Source organism: Cydia pomonella, chromosome 28, assembly GCF_033807575.1.
Source record: "Cydia pomonella isolate Wapato2018A chromosome 28, ilCydPomo1, whole genome shotgun sequence".
NCBI classification, from domain to species: domain Eukaryota; kingdom Metazoa; phylum Arthropoda; class Insecta; order Lepidoptera; family Tortricidae; genus Cydia; species Cydia pomonella.
Genome location: NC_084730.1, coordinates 9,462,356 through 9,484,116, shown reverse-complemented (window position 1 = coordinate 9,484,116; position 21,761 = coordinate 9,462,356). Strand labels below are relative to the sequence as shown.

At 38.0% G+C, this 21,761-nt stretch overlaps 1 protein-coding gene across 2 annotated transcripts; it reads left to right on the top strand.

Moving 5' to 3' along the window:
• The first annotated feature begins 218 nt into the window (after window positions 1-218).
• Window positions 219-18,685, top strand: LOC133533108 (uncharacterized). Of its 2 annotated transcripts, none has more exons than XM_061872063.1 (4): window positions 219-2,291; window positions 6,846-6,978; window positions 7,193-10,936; window positions 11,282-18,685. In XM_061872063.1, the coding sequence occupies exons 2-4, from the start codon at window positions 6,880-6,882 to the stop codon at window positions 12,077-12,079; spliced, it is 4,641 nt and encodes a 1,546-aa protein (XP_061728047.1). In that variant the 5' UTR covers window positions 219-2,291; window positions 6,846-6,879; the 3' UTR covers window positions 12,080-18,685. The 2 variants fall into 2 exon arrangements, with proteins under 2 accessions (XP_061728047.1, XP_061728045.1); XM_061872061.1 differs by lacking the exon at window positions 219-2,291 and adding an exon at window positions 2,412-2,861.
• Window positions 18,686-21,761: the final 3,076 nt, after the last annotated feature.

Here is a 21,761-nt window from a genome sequence, read left to right as displayed (position 1 = left end):
GACTCATGCTAATTACATACGAGTGGGACACCTCCCACTTCACAGAAACATTACAATAGTACCTGATAACGAGTGACGTCACGCATACCTTGAGTCTTCCTCATGGTGTGAACCTGACACGTCATGGCGTGACTACATGAGACAGTTGTCGACAAGAACTACGTATTTATAAGATTTTGATGGATGTAGATATACATATATTTTAATTCATCCAACAAAGTTTCTTGCGGCGGTATCTTCTTGGGGCTGTGGTGTACATGTGTAGGGTTAGAAGTGTTAGAACGGCAGTAAGTCTAAATTGAAGAATAAAGACTTTCTTTATCAAATCAGATATATCGAAGCGTCCAAGATGGTAAAAAGTTCATGCATAACTAGCGTCTTGAGGCTTGTTCATTTATTTGTTAACTCTTTGGCCAAGTTGATAGATCTGATGGCGACTGTACAACTGTACCTTTTTTAAACCAATTTGGTGGCATACAAGTATACGGCCCGCTTGAAGGAAAGCTGGCACCGTAACCAGTGGTCTACTACAATCGTAGAGATGTACAATTCTTTTTTTAAGAATTGTAATCCCTCCAGAAAATCTCGACATCATGTTATAGTTGGAGCGTTGAAGGAAACTTTATGAAGACTACTTTATTCGGCATTTATTTAACATGGCTTGTTATTGTGTATATATGTGTGTGTGTTAAGCCGATGGTTTCGGGTTCGAATCCCGGTAAGGACATTTATTTGTGTGATGAGCATAGATATTTTGTTCCTGAGTCAAGGATGTTTTCTATGTATATAAGTATGTAATTATCTATATCCCTATGTTCAAGCTACTATAGTACAAGCTTTACTTAGTTTGCGGCTAGGTCGATCTGTGTAAGATTGTCCCCAAATATTTATTCATTTTATTTTTATTCATTTAATTATATAAATAAAATGGGAGGTGAGCAGCTATTGCTTTTATTGTTAAAGGAAAACTTTCTTTGTTGCTTATGGGGTAAAAGTATTTAATTAAGATTTGCATTCGTTCTCAAAACAGAACAGGGAAGTTGCGTTTAGATCAATTTTAACTCCTATTCCGCTTAGCTAATTATGCAAACAATGCATGCAAAACGTCAAAGTTTAAATTGTACCTAAATAAAGACTAGAGTTTTTTTTTTAATATTGAGGTAGGTATTTATCATATTTACGTGATTTCAAATTGTCTATTTACCTACTTACTTAATAAAGATTAGTGTCAGTAATAGGTAAAGTATTCACTTGCTGCAACTACAACGATGGATTTACGTTTTTTGTCATATTTTGATTACCACAGCATCGCATTAGCGTATGATGATAAGTTATTACAAAGCATGTTGTATTTATGATGACTTGTGCAAATAATGTATTCGTGACGTCAATAACGATTTCACAAAACCATAGCCAGTTGCTGTGACGTCTCATTTTCTGATCATAAAATCGAATACTATTGGAAATATGTACTTTTATCAATATATAGTATTAGTAGTATGTATAGTATTTGGGTGGACGAGATTCGAAAGATTGCGGCTCACTTCTGGATGAGATTAGCTTTGGCGGCCTACCGCGAAAATCGAAGTTCGTCAATTGCGGGCATTTGTCTCTGTCACTCTCATTACGTCTTAGTGAGAGTAAAAGAAAAAGATCCCCGCAATTAGCGAATTTCGGTTTTCGCGGTAGGTCCCGAACCGGAACAAGTGGCGTTCTCGATGAGAGGCCTGGGCGGCTACCGGGAAAATCGAAATTCGTCAATTGCGGGCATTTTTCTCTGTCACTCTAATTACGTCTTAGTGAGAGTAAAAGAGAAAGATCCCCGCAATTTGCGAATTTCGGTTTTCGCGGTAGGCCCCCTGCTCACCAGTGAGCGATAAAAGGCTGATAGGTTGATGAGTATTTATAATTACAGATTAGATTAAGTGAGGACTAATCGTTGTTGAATTAAGTAGCTTATTCTCATAAATACCTAAAAAAGGTAACAATAATAAAAATATTATTTTTAGATTTTCGTGTAGGGGAGCTGAAAATTTTACGCTGGCAACATTATTTGCTTTTGTTGTCCCGAAAGAAAAATGGCTGACTAGCTGAACGTCAAAACTTCGACGAGTAGTGCTTACGATAAAAACGAACAAATTTACGATGAAATTTACCAAATAAACGAAAATTTAGTGATAGTGAAGTATTGTGGTGCCATAAAACAAGTGTTTTGTGCTAACAAATAGTTGACTATTGTGTTAAAAAGCGTTCAAAACTGCAAGTATTGACGACAATAACGTCAATGCACCGTAAGTAATATTTAGCAAAAATTCTCTTAATCTTCTGACTTTTTGCATTATAATTATATACTCTTAGAAACTTAAATAACTGTAGCGTTATAATCTAGTATTTTCAATGCTCTAACTCATTTTATGTTCACGTAATATTTTTTTTAAAACACATAATTTATCTTCGTAGTTTCTCGTCGTAAATTATATCCAAACCTCATAAATACATCGTTATTATGTCTAAAGATCGTGTTTTAACGATGTTAAGGTGAAACAAAGACAATTAGAAGCCATTTTCGTTGTCTTTTGCTCGTATTTGCGCGATCAGACAAGCGAGTATGTCAGTAGCTGTAAATAGATTCCATTCGTCACGCGATTCGCGTCCTTACGGTCGCCACAGAGTGTGGAATTGGTCTGGCACGATATTATCAGCACAAATTGGAGGTTAAATAATGTTGTGAAGATGGGAGATTAGTAGTGATGTCATTTTAGTTGTGTGGTTCAGTTGTGTGTAGTGCAGTAAATATTTCAAAATATGGAAATTGAAAGTATTGAAATTGAGTCATTGGTGTGGATCATGTATTGTTCTGAGTAAGTTATCTGAAAAAAGCGTAAAATACCTTAAACAAAACTAGAAAAAGTAAATGCTATCTGTTTTAATAGACTTTATCTAAATTTGGTCATGTACCTACCCTTCATCTTAAATATCATTGTTTGCTACTACCACCATATAGTAAAGTACCCGGTCCCTTTTTATATGGGGGTTTTCAGAAAAAAAGTATTAAAGTTCAATAAAAACTTGGTTTTGGTGTTTCATGAACTATACACAATATTGCAATTAAAAAAAAGTGAAAAAAGTTGACTTTCATAAAGATTTCATGCTTAATTGTCATCCATTGGGTACATTACACATTACACATATTTACACAGAAGCACACTTCAAATTTATAAGTCAAAGACAAATATTTTATTGCATTTCATGTGTTACATTTGATGCTTATTTATAGCTTAAAACGAAGTACAGTCTCAACATGAACTCCGAGAGGGTATAGCAACATTAAATATAAATAGACAATATTCACTAAATAAAATCTTTATTTCACAATAATAATAGCGACCAACTTATACCTACAACTAAATAATATATTTATAGGTTATCTGGCAGAGATCGCTCTTTAGCAATAAGACCGCCTGTTGTGTCTTCATGTATTATGTATGTCTTTATTCTTCATGCCTATGAAGCTGATGGTCCCGGGTTCAAATCCTGTTAAGGGCATTTATTCATGTGATGAACATGGATATTTATTCCTGAGTCATGGGTGTTTTCTATGTATTTAAGTATTTATAAATATTTATATTTATATTCAGTTGAAAAAACTGATAATGCCTGTATCCAGAGCCATCAATAAAGTTTTCAGTGTTGAGTAGAATTTGCATTGTGCGCATCTAATTTATTCTTAAACTCATTGACACTTTGGGCCGATACTATATCCTCTGGGAGTTTGTTCCAAATTTGGACCACTCTGTTGCTAAAGAAGTGTCTATAAGGATTGTTGTAGGAGCTGCGAGACACCGGCTTATACTGATGACCTCTCAGATGGTTGCGCTCTAGCATCTTATGAAAATCTTTGAGGTCATAGTGTTGGGTTAGTATTTTGTATGTCTCAATCAGGTCTCCACATTCTCTGCGCTCTTTCAAGGTTGTGAGCTTCAGGAAGTGCAGTCTTTCTTCTATATTTATTATTATTTGTTTATTATCAACATAAAATGCCGTCTGGCCGTTATTACCGTATAAAACTATAAACTCAATTGAGTGTGGGGCTACTTATCACATTTTACACTTTTAGCGATTTATAATTAGCCGGGTCCACACGGAGCGAGCATACGCGCGAGGCAATTTCCTCACGTACAAACCAGCCGGTTTGTGCGTGAGGAAATTGACGTGCGTGCTCGCTCGCTCGCTCTGTGTGGACCCGCCTAATACCATAAAATGCAAGAAAAAAGAAGTGTCTACAAAAGAAATTGTATTGGTTGTGATTTGTTTACTACCCTATGGTACTAAGGTAATGACTCAGTAGTCATAGACTCATAGTCATAGGGGGTCGTCCATTAATTACGTCACACGTTTATGGAGTGGGAGGCGGAGGGGAAAGTCACAAAAATGTCCCAGTGTCTTTATTCATCCACATTACAAGATTATATTGAAAATGCATTTTATACAATTACAATAAAAAAGAGAGAATGAGATAGCAATTTAATTACTAAATAGTTAAGGTTGATATTAAATAAATAAAAAAATATTATAGGAAATTATTGCACAAATTGACTAAGTCCCACAGTAAGCTCAATAGGGCTTGTGTTGAGGGTACTTAGACAATGATATATATAATATATAAATATTTATAAAACTTAAATAAATAGAAAACACCCATGACTCAGGAACAAATATCCATGCTCATCACACGAATAACTGTTTTGTTTTATGAAATGAAAATTAAACAAATAAATAATAATTTAAATGGGCTATAATTATGTATTTTTAATTTAAAATTTATCCTGACGCTCCAAACAGCATTCATAGTGTAAATCTCTCTGTCACAGAAATAACACTTCCTACAAACCCGAAGTTTGACAGTGATTCAGGGAAGAATCATGTTGTCCCTTTATAATGTATGGCACTATCCCTTTCAGCTCTTGAGTGTTGTCAAAATTCAAGTCATTATCTTATCTGTGGTCGTGCAAGCGACGTCAAGTTGTGCCAACCCTAATAATTGCCCTGAACAATGCTGAGCCGAACAGAGCCGAGAATGCCCGAAAGGAGGAGTGTCACCCCACTGCCTCTTTAATTCTGAGGTCGCAAAAAATATAGAGTAACCTAATAAATAAGAGTGACCCAGGGGAACGTGTAACCATGGCAACGAGTGACAAAGAAAAGTTGATTCACCCCTTTAATAACATGGCAACACTACACACAGCCTGTATAGAACCTTTCCTTATTGCCATTGAGTTTGTCAACACTGCTATTAATAAAAGTGCGTCACGCTCTTCCGCCCCGCTGCGGAAATGTGAAACGTATGTTTTTCTTTGCAAGGTCTCTGGTAGAGACGAGTATTTAATAAAGACTATTCAATAAAATTTGAATTGATTCCTGCTTAAAATATCACATTTATTTTATGTTTGAGACATCCATTAGTAATTAATAGTATTTTTTCAAACTCGATGTGTAGGGTGTTAAAATCGCCACTTTTCGCTAAATTGTATTGAAATGACACCAGTCAGCGTACCCATTGGGTTTGTAAAATACTATAGATCACATATTTAATTGATACAGAAAAAATAAATATATATTTACCTTCTACATACATTCTACAAGTACATAATTACAATAATTATTTGTTTGTCACAATTTTAAAAAGCGGCCAAGTGCGAGTCGGACTCGCCCATGAAGGGTTCCGTACCATTTATGACGTATTAAAAAAACTACTTACTAGATCTGGTTCAAACCAATTTTCGTTGGAAGTTTGCATGGTAATGTATATCATATATTTTTTTTAGATTTTTCATTCCGTTATTTTAGAAGTAACAGGGGGGGGGGACACTTTTTTTCACTTTGGAAGTGTCTCTCGCGCAAACTATTCAGTTTAGAAAAAAATGACATTAGAAACCTCAATATCATTTTTGAAGACCTATCCATAGATACCCCACACGTATGGGTTTGATGAAAAAAGATTTTTTGACTTTCAGTTCTAAGTATGGAGTACCCCCCAAAATTTATTGTTTTTTTTTCTATTTTTGTGTAAACATCATAATGCGGTTCATAGAATACATCTACTTACCAAGTTTGAACAGTATAGCTTTTAGCTGTGTGTGGTAAAATGTGTCCCCCCCCCCCCTCTGTAACTTTTAAAATAAGAGAATGATAAACCTAAAAAAAATATATGATGTACGTTACCATGCAAACTTCCACTGAAAATTGGTTTGCACGAGATCTAGTAAGTAGTTTTTTTTAATACGTCATAAAAATAAAAAAAATCATCAAACCCATACGTGTGGGGTATCTAATCTATGAATAGGTCTTCAAAAATGATATTTAGGTTTCTAATATAATTTTTTTCTAAACTGAATAGTTTGCGCGAGATACACTTCCAAAGTGGAAAAATGTGGGTGTCCCCTGTAACTTCTAAAATAACAGAATGAAAAATGCCATCAGCTGTGACATTAACATAGAAAAATAAACTTCTAACACCCCTCTCTCTCCCCACCCCTCTCTTTTTGCGTCGGGGGTTAAAAAAAGGGAACTATAATAAAATACAAGCAGGTATTACTTGTTCTGTACCTGAGTACTGAGAGTCACACGTATTGATTCGTAATAAGGCCACTGGGTTAACCCAGATCTTGAGGCTGACCTCTTAACCGATATTCCTTTGCACTTTATTTGACTTGAACATGATAATGACAGGCGTACAGACCAGGAATTTTATTTCTAGAGTCCGTCCCAAATTAAAAGTATTATCAAAGATAATTTGAAATAAAGTCGATTGACAAAGAAAAACGTAAGTGTGTGTATAATTCCAGATGTGAGCGTCGCACGAGTGCGGGCCGCGGCGGCATGTGGGCTCCCGCCGCGGCCGGCGCGGGCGCCGCGCTCGCCGCGCTGCTGGCGCTGCTGGCTCTACGCGCGTGCCGACACAGCAAGCGGCACAAGCAGGTATGTAATACACAACATGCAGCAATTTTAAAGACAAAGATAAAGCTATTCAATGCCTTTAATAATGATCTTTTGATGTGTAAATACAGGTTAGCTGCACGCATGCACGTAAACAAGAGCTCGGATATACTTATTGTAATGAATTTTAGGTGCATTATGTCCAAATTTGTCTACTTTCCACATGTCATTAACCGCAATATTCTCTCTATTCCAGGTGCACGTAGTGTGCGGAGCGCCTCGCCCCCCTCGCGCCGCCCCCTCCCACACGCACCCGCACCTGTACCCGGCGCCGCCCCCTCCCGCCGCCCCTCCCCCCTCCTCCCCGCCCCCCGCGCGCCGCACCGAGGCCCGCCTGCTCCACGCGCCGGCCGACGACGACAAAGCTCCCCCTCCACAAATCATCATAGTCCCCAACACTTCCCAGGACCAAACTCCCGGACCTTCCGAGCCCTACAAGGGCCCTAAAATACCCCTTCCTGAACAGTGGCTCATAAAGAAACCTTTCGACTACAAATATTCGAACATCCCCAGACCCCTAGTCCAGATCAAGTCGGATTTAGGAAGCGAGTTGACGCAAGAATCTCGAGCGAAAAAATATAGCGCGACGCGCTCACCTTCGCTGGAAAAAGACGAGAAAAGTCCGTTTTTTACCAGGGGACCCGAAGAGGTCTTCGGATTTGACGCGGAAGTCGTTAAAAAAGTTAACGAAACGGAGGTTGACATAGACGTAGATATGGATAAGCCTGTCACTCCTAAAGAGGAGAGGAGCGATATGTCACCGAGTAATTTACGCCGATTCAGGTCCGTCAGCACGAGACTGAATATATGCAGTGTCAACGAAAACCCTCATCTAGAGGGACAGCAGCAGAGACTAGAAATGCAGAATTCTCCCAGAGTTCTCGACTGCTCTGTGAAAGATAAGTCAAAATTTGACTTCTCTCCCAAACTTTTAACTGACTGCATGAGCTCTCCTAGATTCTTCACGCCTCCCGAAGCGGTCACACCTATGTTCTTCGCCGAACCTTCACCTAAATCTGTCTATTACGATACCGTTAGGTCTCCCAAATTCTTCCCCGAAACGCCTAAAGAGGCCGATGTTCCACAGTCACCTAGGACTCTTGGAGATCATTTGAATAGAAACCCTCCGGAGAAACCTAGCTCACCTAGAGTGTTGAGCGCGAGACCTAGCCCTAAAATCCATAGCTGCAACAAGGAGAATTATTTCACATTCGACGCAGCTTTGCCTGAAGAGGGCGCTGCTAGAATGTCTCCAAGACCTAGAAGATATGGCGGGAGAAACTCTTTAGAAAAGGAAAGATACACTCCTCCAGCAGACAAAGAAGCCAAGCGATATCGCAGACACAATAGTTGCGATACAAACTACAAAAATATAGAACTGAATATATCAAAATGCGAGGAAACTGAAGAGGTTAATAAAGACGTAGTAGATTGCTGTGCCAAAATGGAAACATTAGAAATAGAAACGAAAGAAGAGCGAAACGAATTGACCCCTAATCCGAACACCGCGCAAGCCAGACGACAGAGACTCAAATCGATATCTCTAGACTCCGACAATGCTAAAATTATTGAACAAAATCTTGGTCTGCCTATAGCTAAGCAGATGAAAGACCAAATGAATGAAGCTTATAAGAATGATGTGAGCGCCTCATGTGAAAGCATGGAAAGGCATCTCAAAACACCGCCATCAGATCAACCTGTGTTTAAATTTGAGGAAGAGCCAGTAAAGGATAAAACGTCTGAAGAGGACGAACCGAAGAGTCCTGACTTAAAGAAGAAGACTTTACGCCAAAGCTCAGATACACAATCCTTTTTAGATATGCCCAGATTTTCGCCAAAAGAATTCGAAATTACAGTTACTACAGAAGAAGGTTCGACATCTTCAGCAGAAACTCAAACGAAACGAAAAGGAAAGAACTTAAGAAATCTAACAATAGACCTGACGAAACGGGATAGTGATTTAGAAAAAGAGCTATTAGAATTCGAAAAGTTATACACAAATGCTGAAGAAAAGAAGGTGAAAACACCTACTCTGAAAGTAAAAGCGACTTCTTTAGATTCCTCTGAATCTGTAAACTTGTCGTTACCACAGAAGAAAACTTTGGACGTCCCGCAGAATTCTATATCAGTACCTAACACGCCGAAACGCCAGTTGATAAGGATTTTAGCTCAGAAGAATATAAAGCATGATTCAGGGTCGAAAAGCGCGGAGCAACGCCGGCTTTACATGAAAGGTCAAGACAGTGGCATCTTTTTGCGTGAACACCATGCAAATCTGATGCTATACCAGCCTGGCCCGTCGCGTAGAACTATGGGCTCTTTTGACGAAAACATGTCAGACTTTGCTGAAAACCCGCCAGAAATCAACGTGTCTGGTCCGAGCTATCACCAAGAATCTGGCCAAACTTTAGGCTCAAATCTTCTCAACTATAAGCAGAATCTAAGCGTGTCTAGCACTAATTTAAAAACATTGCCCGAAGGCGTCACTTCTGACGATTTCGAACCAAGTGAGGAGGATGAAAAATTTGCCAAGAAACTTCATAGAAGGAATTCTAACCAGAGTTTAATGCTCAGTACACATAGTTTGCAGAGTTCAAATTGTTCTTTAAATAGCTCCGGAGCTTCATGCCATAACTTAACGACTGTTAGAACAAGCATGTCGAACTTCAGCTTGACTTCAGATAGCAGAAAGAAACTGTCTTTAGACCGAAGAGATTCAAATACTTCAATAAATGCAGAACATCTCACACCAACTACTAGAGTCATCTGCTCATCAAATACGAATGTGTCTGGAGAATCCAAAAACTGCTTATTACAACGAAGGGGTTCCAACAACAGTTTAACTTTAAATATATTGCCAAATAACACTTTGAGCAGACATTCTAGCAACAGTTCTTTAAATAAAGACGCAAAACCTGGTCAAAAGAAGGGGCTTCTGGAACGGAGAAGCTCAAATACTTCGCTAACTTTAAACATAAACAACTCAAACCCACAGCTATCTGTGAACCGGAGCCTTAGTATATCGAACTATAATCTCAATGGCTCTACATGCAATTTAAGCCGGTATAATAGTAACCAAAGCATTGATAACCCTCCAGAGAAAAAGGGAATTTTAGAAAGAAGAAGTTCAAATACTTCTTTGACTTTAAACATACAACCACAAGAACCAAGAGACATAGAAATTGATGAGCGTCTTATAGATAGTAATCTAAAAGAGCTCCCACATAGAGATAAACATAGAAAATCTCTAAGCACGGAAAACTTAATACCAATGTCTTATAAAACTCGCATGCGACGAACTGGAGAAAACAAATGCGTTGGATTCGGTTCTCATGACAATCTATGGTCAAATTCTTATAGCACTGATGAATGTCCTCAAAATTTAACATATGTCTGTGGAGACCAAGAAAATGAGATCATATACGCTTTCGGAAGACAGGAAGATCCAAATTTCCAGCAAGGATTCGTTAGAAACATCACAACTAAACCTTTAAGTCCACAAAGTACGTCTGAAGACTTTAGACTTTATTTGGCAAATATGCAGCATCTTCAAAACGCGTCGAGCGTATTAACTAGACAACAATTAAGAGACTTAAATGACGTATTTCAGAATGGATATTCTAAAGTTAAATGTCATAGTGCGACGGAAGGGCAGCATTGCTGTTCTAATAAAGTTGATGCTGATTTGACAAAGGAAAACCCTCAGATGATGATACCTGACGTATCGCATCCTTGTTCGGAATACCAGAAAACTTTGCTAAGGAATTTACATCAGGAGTTTTGGGACATGCCGACAAACTTTCAGGAGAAGCCGATAGTTTCTGGGTCTCATCCGAAGAATAGATATAAGACTATTTTGCCGAATGAGCATTCGAGGTTTATACTGAAGTCTGATGCGGCGATGGCTGGCGAAGGATACATTAATGCCAATTTTATTAAGGTAAGATAATTTATATGTAATTAAAGGCATTTTTATTAAATGTAGACACGCATACACACACAAACTACGTATTTACATGAATTGTCAGGTTAATTTCAATTTCGAATTTTTATATCTTCATACCTACTATTTTACCTCTGTGTAAAATAAATATTATGGAGGTGATATATTATTGGCCGATACTGTAGCTTTGATGGGCTCTTAGGACTTTTATTCGGGTACTTTTGTTATTTTACTTTGCTTATGGATTGCATCAACATTAAAAATGTAGGTATTACGGACTTCATGGTACAAAACAATATTTGCGGCCAAAACTATTGTACTTACCGATTTGTTTATTTCCAGGGGCATGAATACACAAAGAACTGCTACATCGCCACTCAAGGCCCTCTCCAGAACACGGTTTACGATTTCTGGAAGATGGTGCATCAGAACTGCTCCCATACTACCTCCCAAGGCATCCAGAAAGTTGTCATGCTAACAAACTTCATAGAGAACAATCGACAGAAGTGCGAAAAATACTTCCCGTTAGAAATAAATGAAGAAATGGTCTTCAAATGTCCAGATTCAGAAGTGGGATCGAGCTTCAAAATCAAAAACACAGGTCTTATCAAAAAGCCTGGTTATACTATTCGGAACTTAAATGTGTGTTGTGAAAATGAATCAGTGACGGTGTACCATTATTGGTTCCATAATTGGGCGGACCATAAGTGCCCTAAAGATGTGAACGCGCTCTTAAATTTAAGTTTAGACGTTTTAAAAGAAACTACGTACAGTTTTGATGATAGTGACAGTGATTTGTGTCAGTGTGCGAGTCCGAAGAAGGATTCCAAGTTTGTGTTTCCACCTTCGGATGACTCTGTAGATGTAAGTGTAAGTGTATCAACTCCTATAGACTTTAGTAAAGAAAATATGTCACCGGCGACCATAGTTCACTGTTCTGCAGGTATTGGTCGTACAGGGTGTCTTATAGCTATTCTTAACGGTATAAAACAGCTAAGTATAGAACAGAAGGTTGATGTGCTGGGTATAGTTTGCAATATGAGGTTGAATCGAGGGGGTATGGTGCAGAATTCAGAACAATATGAACTCATACATAAAGTACTATGCGTTTTTGAACAGACATGCTTACCAAGCTTATAGCTGGAGATTTTATAGTTAAATGTAAGCAACGATTTGATGTTTCATGATTTGTCTAAATTAGACTTTGGCATAATGATAAGAGATCATATTGAACTAAGAGTTGTTGTGAAATGAATTGCTGCTACCCACGAATATATCTAAACGGACGAACCGCTCAAAAAGATGTATACAAGTCCTTTTTACCATTGTCTACAAAAAGTAAATGCCCCATAAGGCATGCTGTTTTTGATTAGCCAAATAGACAAAACGATGTTCAAAACGCAAAGTAATTTTAAATTTTTAGTACTTTTTATAAAAAAGTCACTTTTTTAAATAGCTTATATTTTCACAGCAAACTAAATCTTATTACTGATTCATTAAGGTCGAATTTATAAAGTCTTTTTATAAGTATAACCTTTGGAGAGAGGCCTCTCTCAAGCATACATTTTGTTATAAAAATTATTTGTTCCAGCTTATTAGTCCAGTCAATGAGGCTGTTGGAATTTTAGCAAGTAATAATTTTCTCGTGCGATTTGTGCAAGATAGCAAGTACACTGCCAAAAAACACTTTACTTAATGAATTGGACTAAGTATTTTTTAAATAAATAAAATATTCTTAATTGTATCGATTGCTCGCTATTATTACCAAAATGCCGTTTAATGTTTCTTACATAAAATCTTTTAATACTATAAATGATGATGTAAAATAAAATATAACTTAAATATAATGGTTTTTTGTGTTTTGAAAATGATAAGAGGTAAAAAAAGTGCTAATATTGTGGTTACAACCAATCATAAGCGGTTAGGGTGAAGTGCAAAAAAAGTAATCAAGCGTAGTTTAGGATCTTTGTGCTCCATTGAGTTACTAAGATTAGCCATGTGAATTGTAGTGTGTTTGTTATACTTAATGGGTAAATATATGAGTTTATAACTTACACCAACATTTTCATACAAATTGCTTACCTGTCGTAACCCAATAGAATCAATTAACTTAAGACTAATTGCAGGTCCTTAACTATGTATAATTTTTTTGCATTTTTTTAGTACTTTTTATTGTGGATATTATATCAATTATGAGCATAAAGTATAATTAATATAATTATGTTTAGAAATCGCATGGAAAGGTATAACTACAGGAGATTTTTTCTTAATCCCCACACCTTCATTGGCTGGAGTAATTTAAGGATCTCACGGGAAAATAGTGCTTATTTATATCAGAAAAGACTCATTTTCCTTAAACTTAAATTATCAGTTAATGCTTAAACAGTCGTTCGAATACAATGAAGGCTAATAGCTGATTTTCCATTGTCGATGTAATTGCATAAGTGTGGCAAATACAATGGTATGCTTTAAAAAAACGCTGGTAGTGTTGGTGGAAACGGAATGTTTTGAGTCTAAATTTCTTAAATCTAGTATTAAGTACAGAGAAAACGGGATAGTCTTATGTATCTTTCAGCAGGAGTAGCAGAGGGAGCGTTATTATTGTTTGTCCTTGTCGCAGTCTCACATTTTTAGGGTTCCGTAGCCAAATGGCAAAAAACGGAACCCTTATAGATTCGTCATGTCCGTCTGTCTGTCCGATTATTTTAATTCGCCACCGTAAATTTAGTGTGGTTTATGGTGGGTAGCAAATAACCCAACCAAATTACGTAGATTGATTTTGGTATGTTGTCAGGAATGTTTTTATTTTATTTCAAAAATACTTATGACTATATACATACAAAAGCATCGTCAAACTGAAGACAAGTTTGTTGGCGAATAGTGCGTGTTATTATTATTAATTTTATCGCATTGCATATGTCCTGTCCCTCACGACCGCACGCGGTATAGCACATCTATAGTATCCTACCATCAATGCTACACCACACGTTCACAGACTTCTGCTTGTTAAAAATTAATTTGGTACAGATACTGTTTAACATAGAGAAGAGATCAATGACTTCGTAGTAATTTGACCTTTAATAAATTTTTGACCAGACCAGTACGAAATTGCCGTCTAATTAATACACTAACTACAATATTAGCGAGGTCGCACTCGGCGACTTTTTGCAGTGATTCAGCCCCGCGTTTCGTGAATGCGCGACTGATCCGCGGCATGTGGCCTCTTGTCGCATTTACAACGCGCCGCGCAACAGTAGCGATGCAAAACGCGCGATTTTCGCGAATTCGCGAAAATTGCACTGTTTTAATTCAGCATCGCTTCTGCATCGATAGAAGCACTGGTGGCCTAGCGGTAAGAGCGTGCGACTTAATCCGGAGGTCGTTCAAACCCCGGTTCGTACCAATTAGTGTTTCAGAACTTATGTACGAAATATCATTTGATATTTGCCAGTCGCTTTTCGGTGAAGGAAATCTCGTGAGGAAACCGGACTAACCCAATAAGGTCTAGATTGGGTTGGAAGGTCAGATGGCAGTTGCTTTCGTGAAAACTAGTGCTTTCGCATATTCTTGGGATTAGTTTCCAAGCCGACCCAGGCTCAAATGCGCGGTGGTAAAAAGCTGGGATAGCGCGAGGAACATCTGCAAACGCGCGATATTGATTCAGCATTGCTACTAAGGGCCGATACAAACGGACTGCAATCCGACTGGAATTTGGCGTGGGATCAGCATCGTCTGTAGCGGCCCGAATACGCGGGTGACATCGGGTACAGTAAAAGTGGTGGTATCGCTGCTAAGCACTCTCAGACAGACAGACTGTAACGCGACTGTAGCGATGCTGCCGGCCTAACCAAGGTGACAATCACTATAGCTACGCCAGCGAAACGCTATGTCTCTATCACTCTTCCAAATTAGTGAGACAGTGACAGTTTGCGTTTCGATTGCTACGGAGCGTAGGGGCTTGGCACGTTGGCGGCCTGTACCGTGATAGCGATGCAGAATGTATACGCGTGCGAGGGTATGAACTGTATCGCGGCGATTTTCGACTGCATTGCTACTGAATCGCTGCAAATAGTCGCCGTGTTCGATCTTCCTTAGATCTCAAGTTAAAATATACCTCATATTAGGGTTCCGTACCTTAAAAGGAAAAAACTGAACCCTTGTAGGATCACTCGTGCGTCTGGCTGTCCGTCTGTCACAGCCTATTTGCTCCGAAACTGCTGGACCGATTGACATTTGGTACACACAAGTGTGTACCAAATGTCACCCGAAGACGGACAATAAACGTAAATAATTCAGCCTATATACGTCCCACTGCTGGGCATAGGCCTCCTCTCATGTGCGAGGGGGCTCGGGCTATAGTCCCCACGCTAGCCCAATGCGGATTGGGGACTTCACATACACCTTTGAATTTCTTCTCAGATGTATGCAGGTTTCCTCACGATGTTTTCCTTCACCGAAAAGCTAGTGGTAAATATCAAATGATATTTCGTACATAAGTTCCGAAAAACTCATTGATACGAGCCAGGATTTGAACCCGCGACCTCCGGATTGAAAGTCGGACGTCATATCCACTCGGCCACCACCGCTTAACACAATTAACCTAAATAAATGATTTTTAAACATAAGGGCAACTTTTGGGGGGGTAAATAACCAGTCATGTCTTAACCTGTCTTATGTACAATAAACTGTGTACATATATACATAAATGAGGAGAAAAAGTTTTGTAATATATATCATGTTATTATATATCAAATGAAAAGGGGTCATCTTTATCTGAAACGACTGGGTCTAAAATTACATTACAGGTAAACCCATAAGCAGTCTGCAGTCAAGCAAAAAAAAACGTAACGTCATGTGCGAAGTACGGAACCCTCGGAGCGCGAGCTCGTCTCTATCTTGGCCGGTTTTTGTGATCAACCTCCATTGACGCAATCGGTAGTAAACATGACATCCTCGCGTTGGCCGTAGTCGGGTAAACAAGCGCTTACTGTTTGCTTGACTTTATGAGTTTATGACGACGTATTTGCTGGACAATTTATTTAAGTGTCACAGTGAAAAAATGCAGTAAAATGATCAATTTTTACAAGTTATACTTCGTAAAAATTAAATATTTTGGGGACAAACTTACATAGATCGATATAACCTCAAATTAGGCAAAGCTTGTTTCATGTGGCCACTAGCTAGGCGATAATATACATGCCGCGGCTGATTATAAAATCAGGCAGATCGTAAAGTTACTGTGTAATGTTTGACCATAGTTTTTTTTATAGTCCCCGTAGTCTATGGACACCCGCAACACCAGACATATTATATGCGCGTTGCCGACCCTTTAAAAATCTGTACACTCCTTTTTTGAGGAACCTTGTACTGTAGACCCTCTGCTCATTCCACAGCCGGAGCGCCCGCGGGAGGAAGACCATAGTCAAATTGTGTATTATATATGTCGTTGTCTGAGTAGGTACGCACAACACAAGCCTTCTTTTGTTTACTGTGGGATTTGGTCAATTTGTGCAAGAATGTCCCTATAATATTTATTTTTTGACATGCGCAATTCTGTGTTTGTTTAGGTGTTGTTTAGTCACTAGGTGACTACTAAAGAGCCCAGCTTAAAGAGGTTAAAATACTGTTGTAAAATATTCAATACGTCCACTCCACGGAGCTCAAGCGAACTGTTTATTTACCTCCACCTTAGCGTTACGCGAATTCCAAGGACCTATTATTAACACTAACTGTATGTATACCTACATACGTGTAAACACTTGTCATTACTTACTGGAAGAATATGCTCGAGATTGACTGTTAGAGGCTTTTTTTAATACTACGTCGGTGGCCCATAAGCAATTATGGAGGCCCATAAGCAACATCTTCCGTAAGAATGTTCCATCTTAACGGCAACAGTCTCAAGTTATTTTTTTATACTACGTCGGTGGCAAACAAGCATACAGCCCGCCTGATGGTAAGCAGTCTCCGTAGCCTATGTACGCCTGCAACTCCAGAGGAGTCACATGCGCGTTGCCGACCCTAACACTCCGCAGACTTTATTCGGAGGCTCGAGTCCATTTGAGTTGCTCTTAAAAAAGACTGAATAAAGAAAGCCTCGGGATTTAAAAGACTAGGAAGTTTTTTAACCGCCGAGTGTCGTAAAAACGAGTCAAGTTCTTCAAATTCAGACTCAAAAGATCAGTTCCTACCAACACAATAGTGGGGATCCGTTTAAGGGCATATTCAGTATCATGATCGGATTAGGAAAAGTTGAAAAAAAAAATTGATGCGAAAAATTTTTGGACTTTGGAGGGTTGGCCGACTAGAACGACCTGCACCATAAAAAAAAGTCGCGTCGAAAAATATTCTCCTTTTTTCGGATCCCCACTATTTTTGATATCTACAACTTGTACATAAATATGACTTTCCGAAATTTTTCGATGTGGAAATTTCCGACGGGACACCCCAAAAACACCCCAAAAACTTAGATAAAACAATCCGTTTTTTCTTTCGAAGAGCACGTTGTACTTAAGACGGCGCGTAAATGCAGTAAATTTGAAAGGAACCAAAAATATAGCGCCATACGTAAATTACGACGGAAGATCTGACGATCGCGCGGGTTTTAACTTTATACTTCAATAACTCTGAAAGTATACTTCTCATTAAAATTTCGCTAGTCAAATCCCTCGGCTATAGCACTAGCTATTTTACACTAAAATTATATTGTTATACTATGCAGGGTAGGTAACGTAATACAATTGAAAATAAATTAAAATTAAACATGTTTTCGTGATTTTTTTCTATCGAGCCAATTTTAATCTTTTAAGGTTTTTCTTGGAGTTTCTCACGGAGATATAGTCTTGTTTCCGAGTGATTTTTTTCCTTGCATTTGCTCTTCATTAAAACGTGTAAAAATTCAAAATAAAAAGTATAATTTTGCGGGAGGCGCCAAGGACAACTATAGGTGTTATGGCGGACGCTGTCAAAGTAACCTTCACACTTTCGAGTCAGGTTTACATTAGCTCCCTTGCGCCCGGGAGCTTGGCGTTTGAGTGTGGTGTGTTTATGACATTAAAGCGTTTATAAGGGTTAATAACTTAACATTTAAATGTAGTTATGCAGTTATATAATATTCATACATGTCACTCAGATCGACTATTTTCTTGAGAATATAATTAAAAACCTGATACGGCTGTTTACTCATTAACTTTGATTGTTTTATTAATCTTTCTCTATATAAACATTTTATTTTAGTTGCATTGCTTTTAATGAGTTTATTATATAATACATTAGTGTGACACTTAGCGTTTGAACTGTAATTTTTTCTGAACTTATAAGGCTGACACACCGTGGTTAAATTTGAACATCTTTTATCTAGGAGAATGTATAATACTTATTTGTATTACTCGGCGGCAAACTTGTTTAACGAATCGTGCTAATACTGATACCGGAGTAAGCAAAAGATTCCAAAATTGAACCACGAGTGTATTTATCATTCAAAATCGTAACTTAAAAGTCAATTCTACCAACCAACGGAAACAACTCGAAATTTGCATTTTATTACTTTGCCCCACATGTGGATAAAATGCAACTTTCTCATCAGTTGAACAATCAAGAGCCTTTACAAGCTAGTGTGGTGAAAATGCTTTTTCTTCTTAGTTAGACTGCACGACTGGCTGGCGTTGGTTGCGCACAACATGATTTGACACCAATGTAATGACCCAGTTCAGTCAGAATTGCAGAATTAGTTAAAATAGATATAAAGGAGGGTATAAAAAACAAAGTAACCGGATATACTTGAAAACCGGTTATATTTCATTATAAACTGAAATATATGTTATACGAGTATACCTACTAGAAAAACTGACTAAGTTCTCCAGTGGCGCAGGCTTAAACACAAATCAAAATATTTAATAAAATGATTTGATTTGTTCCTAAAGCGGTCTTAATAAAGTTTTGCTGTATCTTTACCGGGTTAGCATTCTTGTATCTACACAAAATATTTAGGGTAATATAACTAATGTATTTAAAATAAAATAAATGTCAAACGTTTTTTATTGTAGACATATTTTTATCGTAAATTAGTGGAATATTGTAAATACTATTTAATATTAAACAAATATATTTATAAATAATTTTATGTAATATTAAATTATAGCTTATTTAGTCGTAAAGTTTTTTTGCACAATTTTAGGTTTTACAGCAATTTTGTATATTTTAGTTGTTAATAAATAATTGTGTGTTTAAGTAGAAATAAATATTTATTTGTCTATAAAAAATTAGTCTTATTCTGTGATTATTTTTTTATGGTTAATTATTACCAAAGAAGTGTGTGTGTGTGTGTGCGTGCGTGCGTGCGTGCGTGCGTGCGTGCGTGCGTGCGTGCGTGCGTTCGTGCGGCGTGCGTGCGTGCCCTTACCTAACCTTAACCTTGTCGGCGGGAACACAACACTGAGTAGGGTCAAGTGTTATTTGGCTGCGGTTTTCTGTAAGGTGGAGGCAGGGATCGGAACCGGTTTTTTGCAAAAACATCGAAATAACCATATATTTCGGTTTATTTTATACTCTAAATGTAGGACTCAATTGTGTTTTCAGATAACGACTTCGTATTATTAGATTGCCTAATTAGAAATGAAGTAATTAACAAAGAACGAAAAAATACCGTTTTCGTTCCCATACAAAAAATACCGGTTTCCGATCCCTGGGTGGAGGTACTTCCCCAGTTGGGCTCTGCTCTAGATCAGGAATGATATCCGCTGTGCTGTGCCCTACCACACAAAGCGAGATGACATTCACAGTGCCCATACCTCTCGTTAGAACGTAGTTTAAGGAACAAACATACAATAAAGTTTACAAGTAATTATCGTATAAATAAATGAGTTAATTATTATCTAGGCATAATTTATCAATATTCAATCAATTGGCAGCCAATTTGTGTAATAAAGTCCTATAATATTTATTTATTTATTCATATTGTAAACATATTAATATTGATAAATTATAATAAGAGTTTGTATAGAGATAGAACAATATCATGTTTTTATTAGTCAGTGGGTGCGACGATTGCGTTACGAAAACCCATTTATGGGATGCACAAATAAATAAATATAGGGACTTTCTTAAACAAATTTACTAAGTCCTACGGTAAGCTCAAGAAGGCTAGCGGCCCGGCGGAGCCCGCGCTCGAGGTCACGGTCGCCAACCAAACACACGTGCTTACTCGCGAGCATCTGTACCCCTAGTGTAAATAAATTCGATTTCGAAACGTGACGTACGCGTTTGCGTTTAGTCTCATTTTGTATGTGATTTAGAAAGAGCGCGCCAAGCGGGACGTTTTGGAAACTCAAAATCCTATACAAAATGAGACTTAACGCAAACGCGTTCGTCACGTTATGATGTCGATTGAATTTACACTAGGGGTACTGTATTGTTACTAACTCAACGTACATCGTCAACTTATATCTATATCTTACACTACTACACACACCTCACTTGCGTTGTGGGTACTCAGACAACGATATATATATATAATATAATATACAAATAGGTATGTAGAAAACATCCATGACTCGGGAACAAATACCTGTGCTCATCACACAAATAGATGCCCCCACCGGGATTCGAACTCGGGACCGTCGGCTTCATAGGCAGGGTCACTACTCAGTAGACCAGACCGGTCGTCGGAATATCGCTAAAATATTTAATTGACCGAGCGGAGCAAAGGTTTCAGCATTGGAAGAAATGCTTTTGTTTGTCCAGATGTTCTCGACTACAGGTCGCATTTCTCAACCGATTCTCGTGAAAATTTGTGAGAAGGTTCAAAAATTTAGGTATACTTATAATTTTTTTTGTCATTTCAGTTTTTGGGAATTTCTTAGCTACGGGCGTTGGCGAGGTATTATAGTTGCGCCGTTCTCAAGAACGTTCTCCGTTTTGTACGGGGAATATTCTCGTACGAGAACATTCCCCATAGTAAACGGAGAACATTCGAGAACAGCACATCTATATAAGTCTACAGCACACAGGGCCACTAGTTATTAAATTATGGTGGAATAATGAATTAAACCTACAGTAAGCGCTCGGTTATACGGCATCCGATTTTTTCCCCTTTGCCGGATGGTTGGATTTGTATGGGAAATAAAAGCACGAAAACAAACACGGCACCAACAATCAATGCAACCGCTGTGTAATCCGTCGTTCGGCTGTTTACTGCCGGATTATAGAGCGTGTCATCTTAGATGCTAACTGTCGGACTATAAAACGGGTCATCTTAGACGCTAAATGCCGGGTTATAGATCGGGTCATCTTATACGCTAACTGCCGGATTATAGAGCGGGTCATCTTAGACGCTAACTGCACGATTACCGAGCGCCTGCTGTATTTAGTTAGAGCAAAAGTTTTGTATTGTAATAGGCGAATTTAGGGTATGTAGTTTCAATCCTGCATAAAATCATAAAGAAATAAGTTATTGTTACCTATTTCCTTATGCTAAAATAGAGGTTTCGTTGTCGATATTTTCCTCCTCCAAAACTTAACCAATCGTAACGAAATTTCGGGAACAGAATGAGAAAGAGAGTATCTGTGTCTGGCCGTTTTGATTTTTGCGTTTATTGTTGCGTATTTTGTATGCTAGGCGTCTGTTTACGGCGCATTTAATTGGCCGTTTTTAGCGGTTTTTAGAGTAATTTAGTTCTTATAAAAATAAGAAAATTATAATAGCAAAACGTAGGGTCAAAATCCAGAGAGCAAAATGTCGAGAACGTTTGTATGGAAAATTAACCACTACTGTTTCCTCTTAATAGGTTTCTCAATTATGTTCATAATTTCTTATGAACTCATT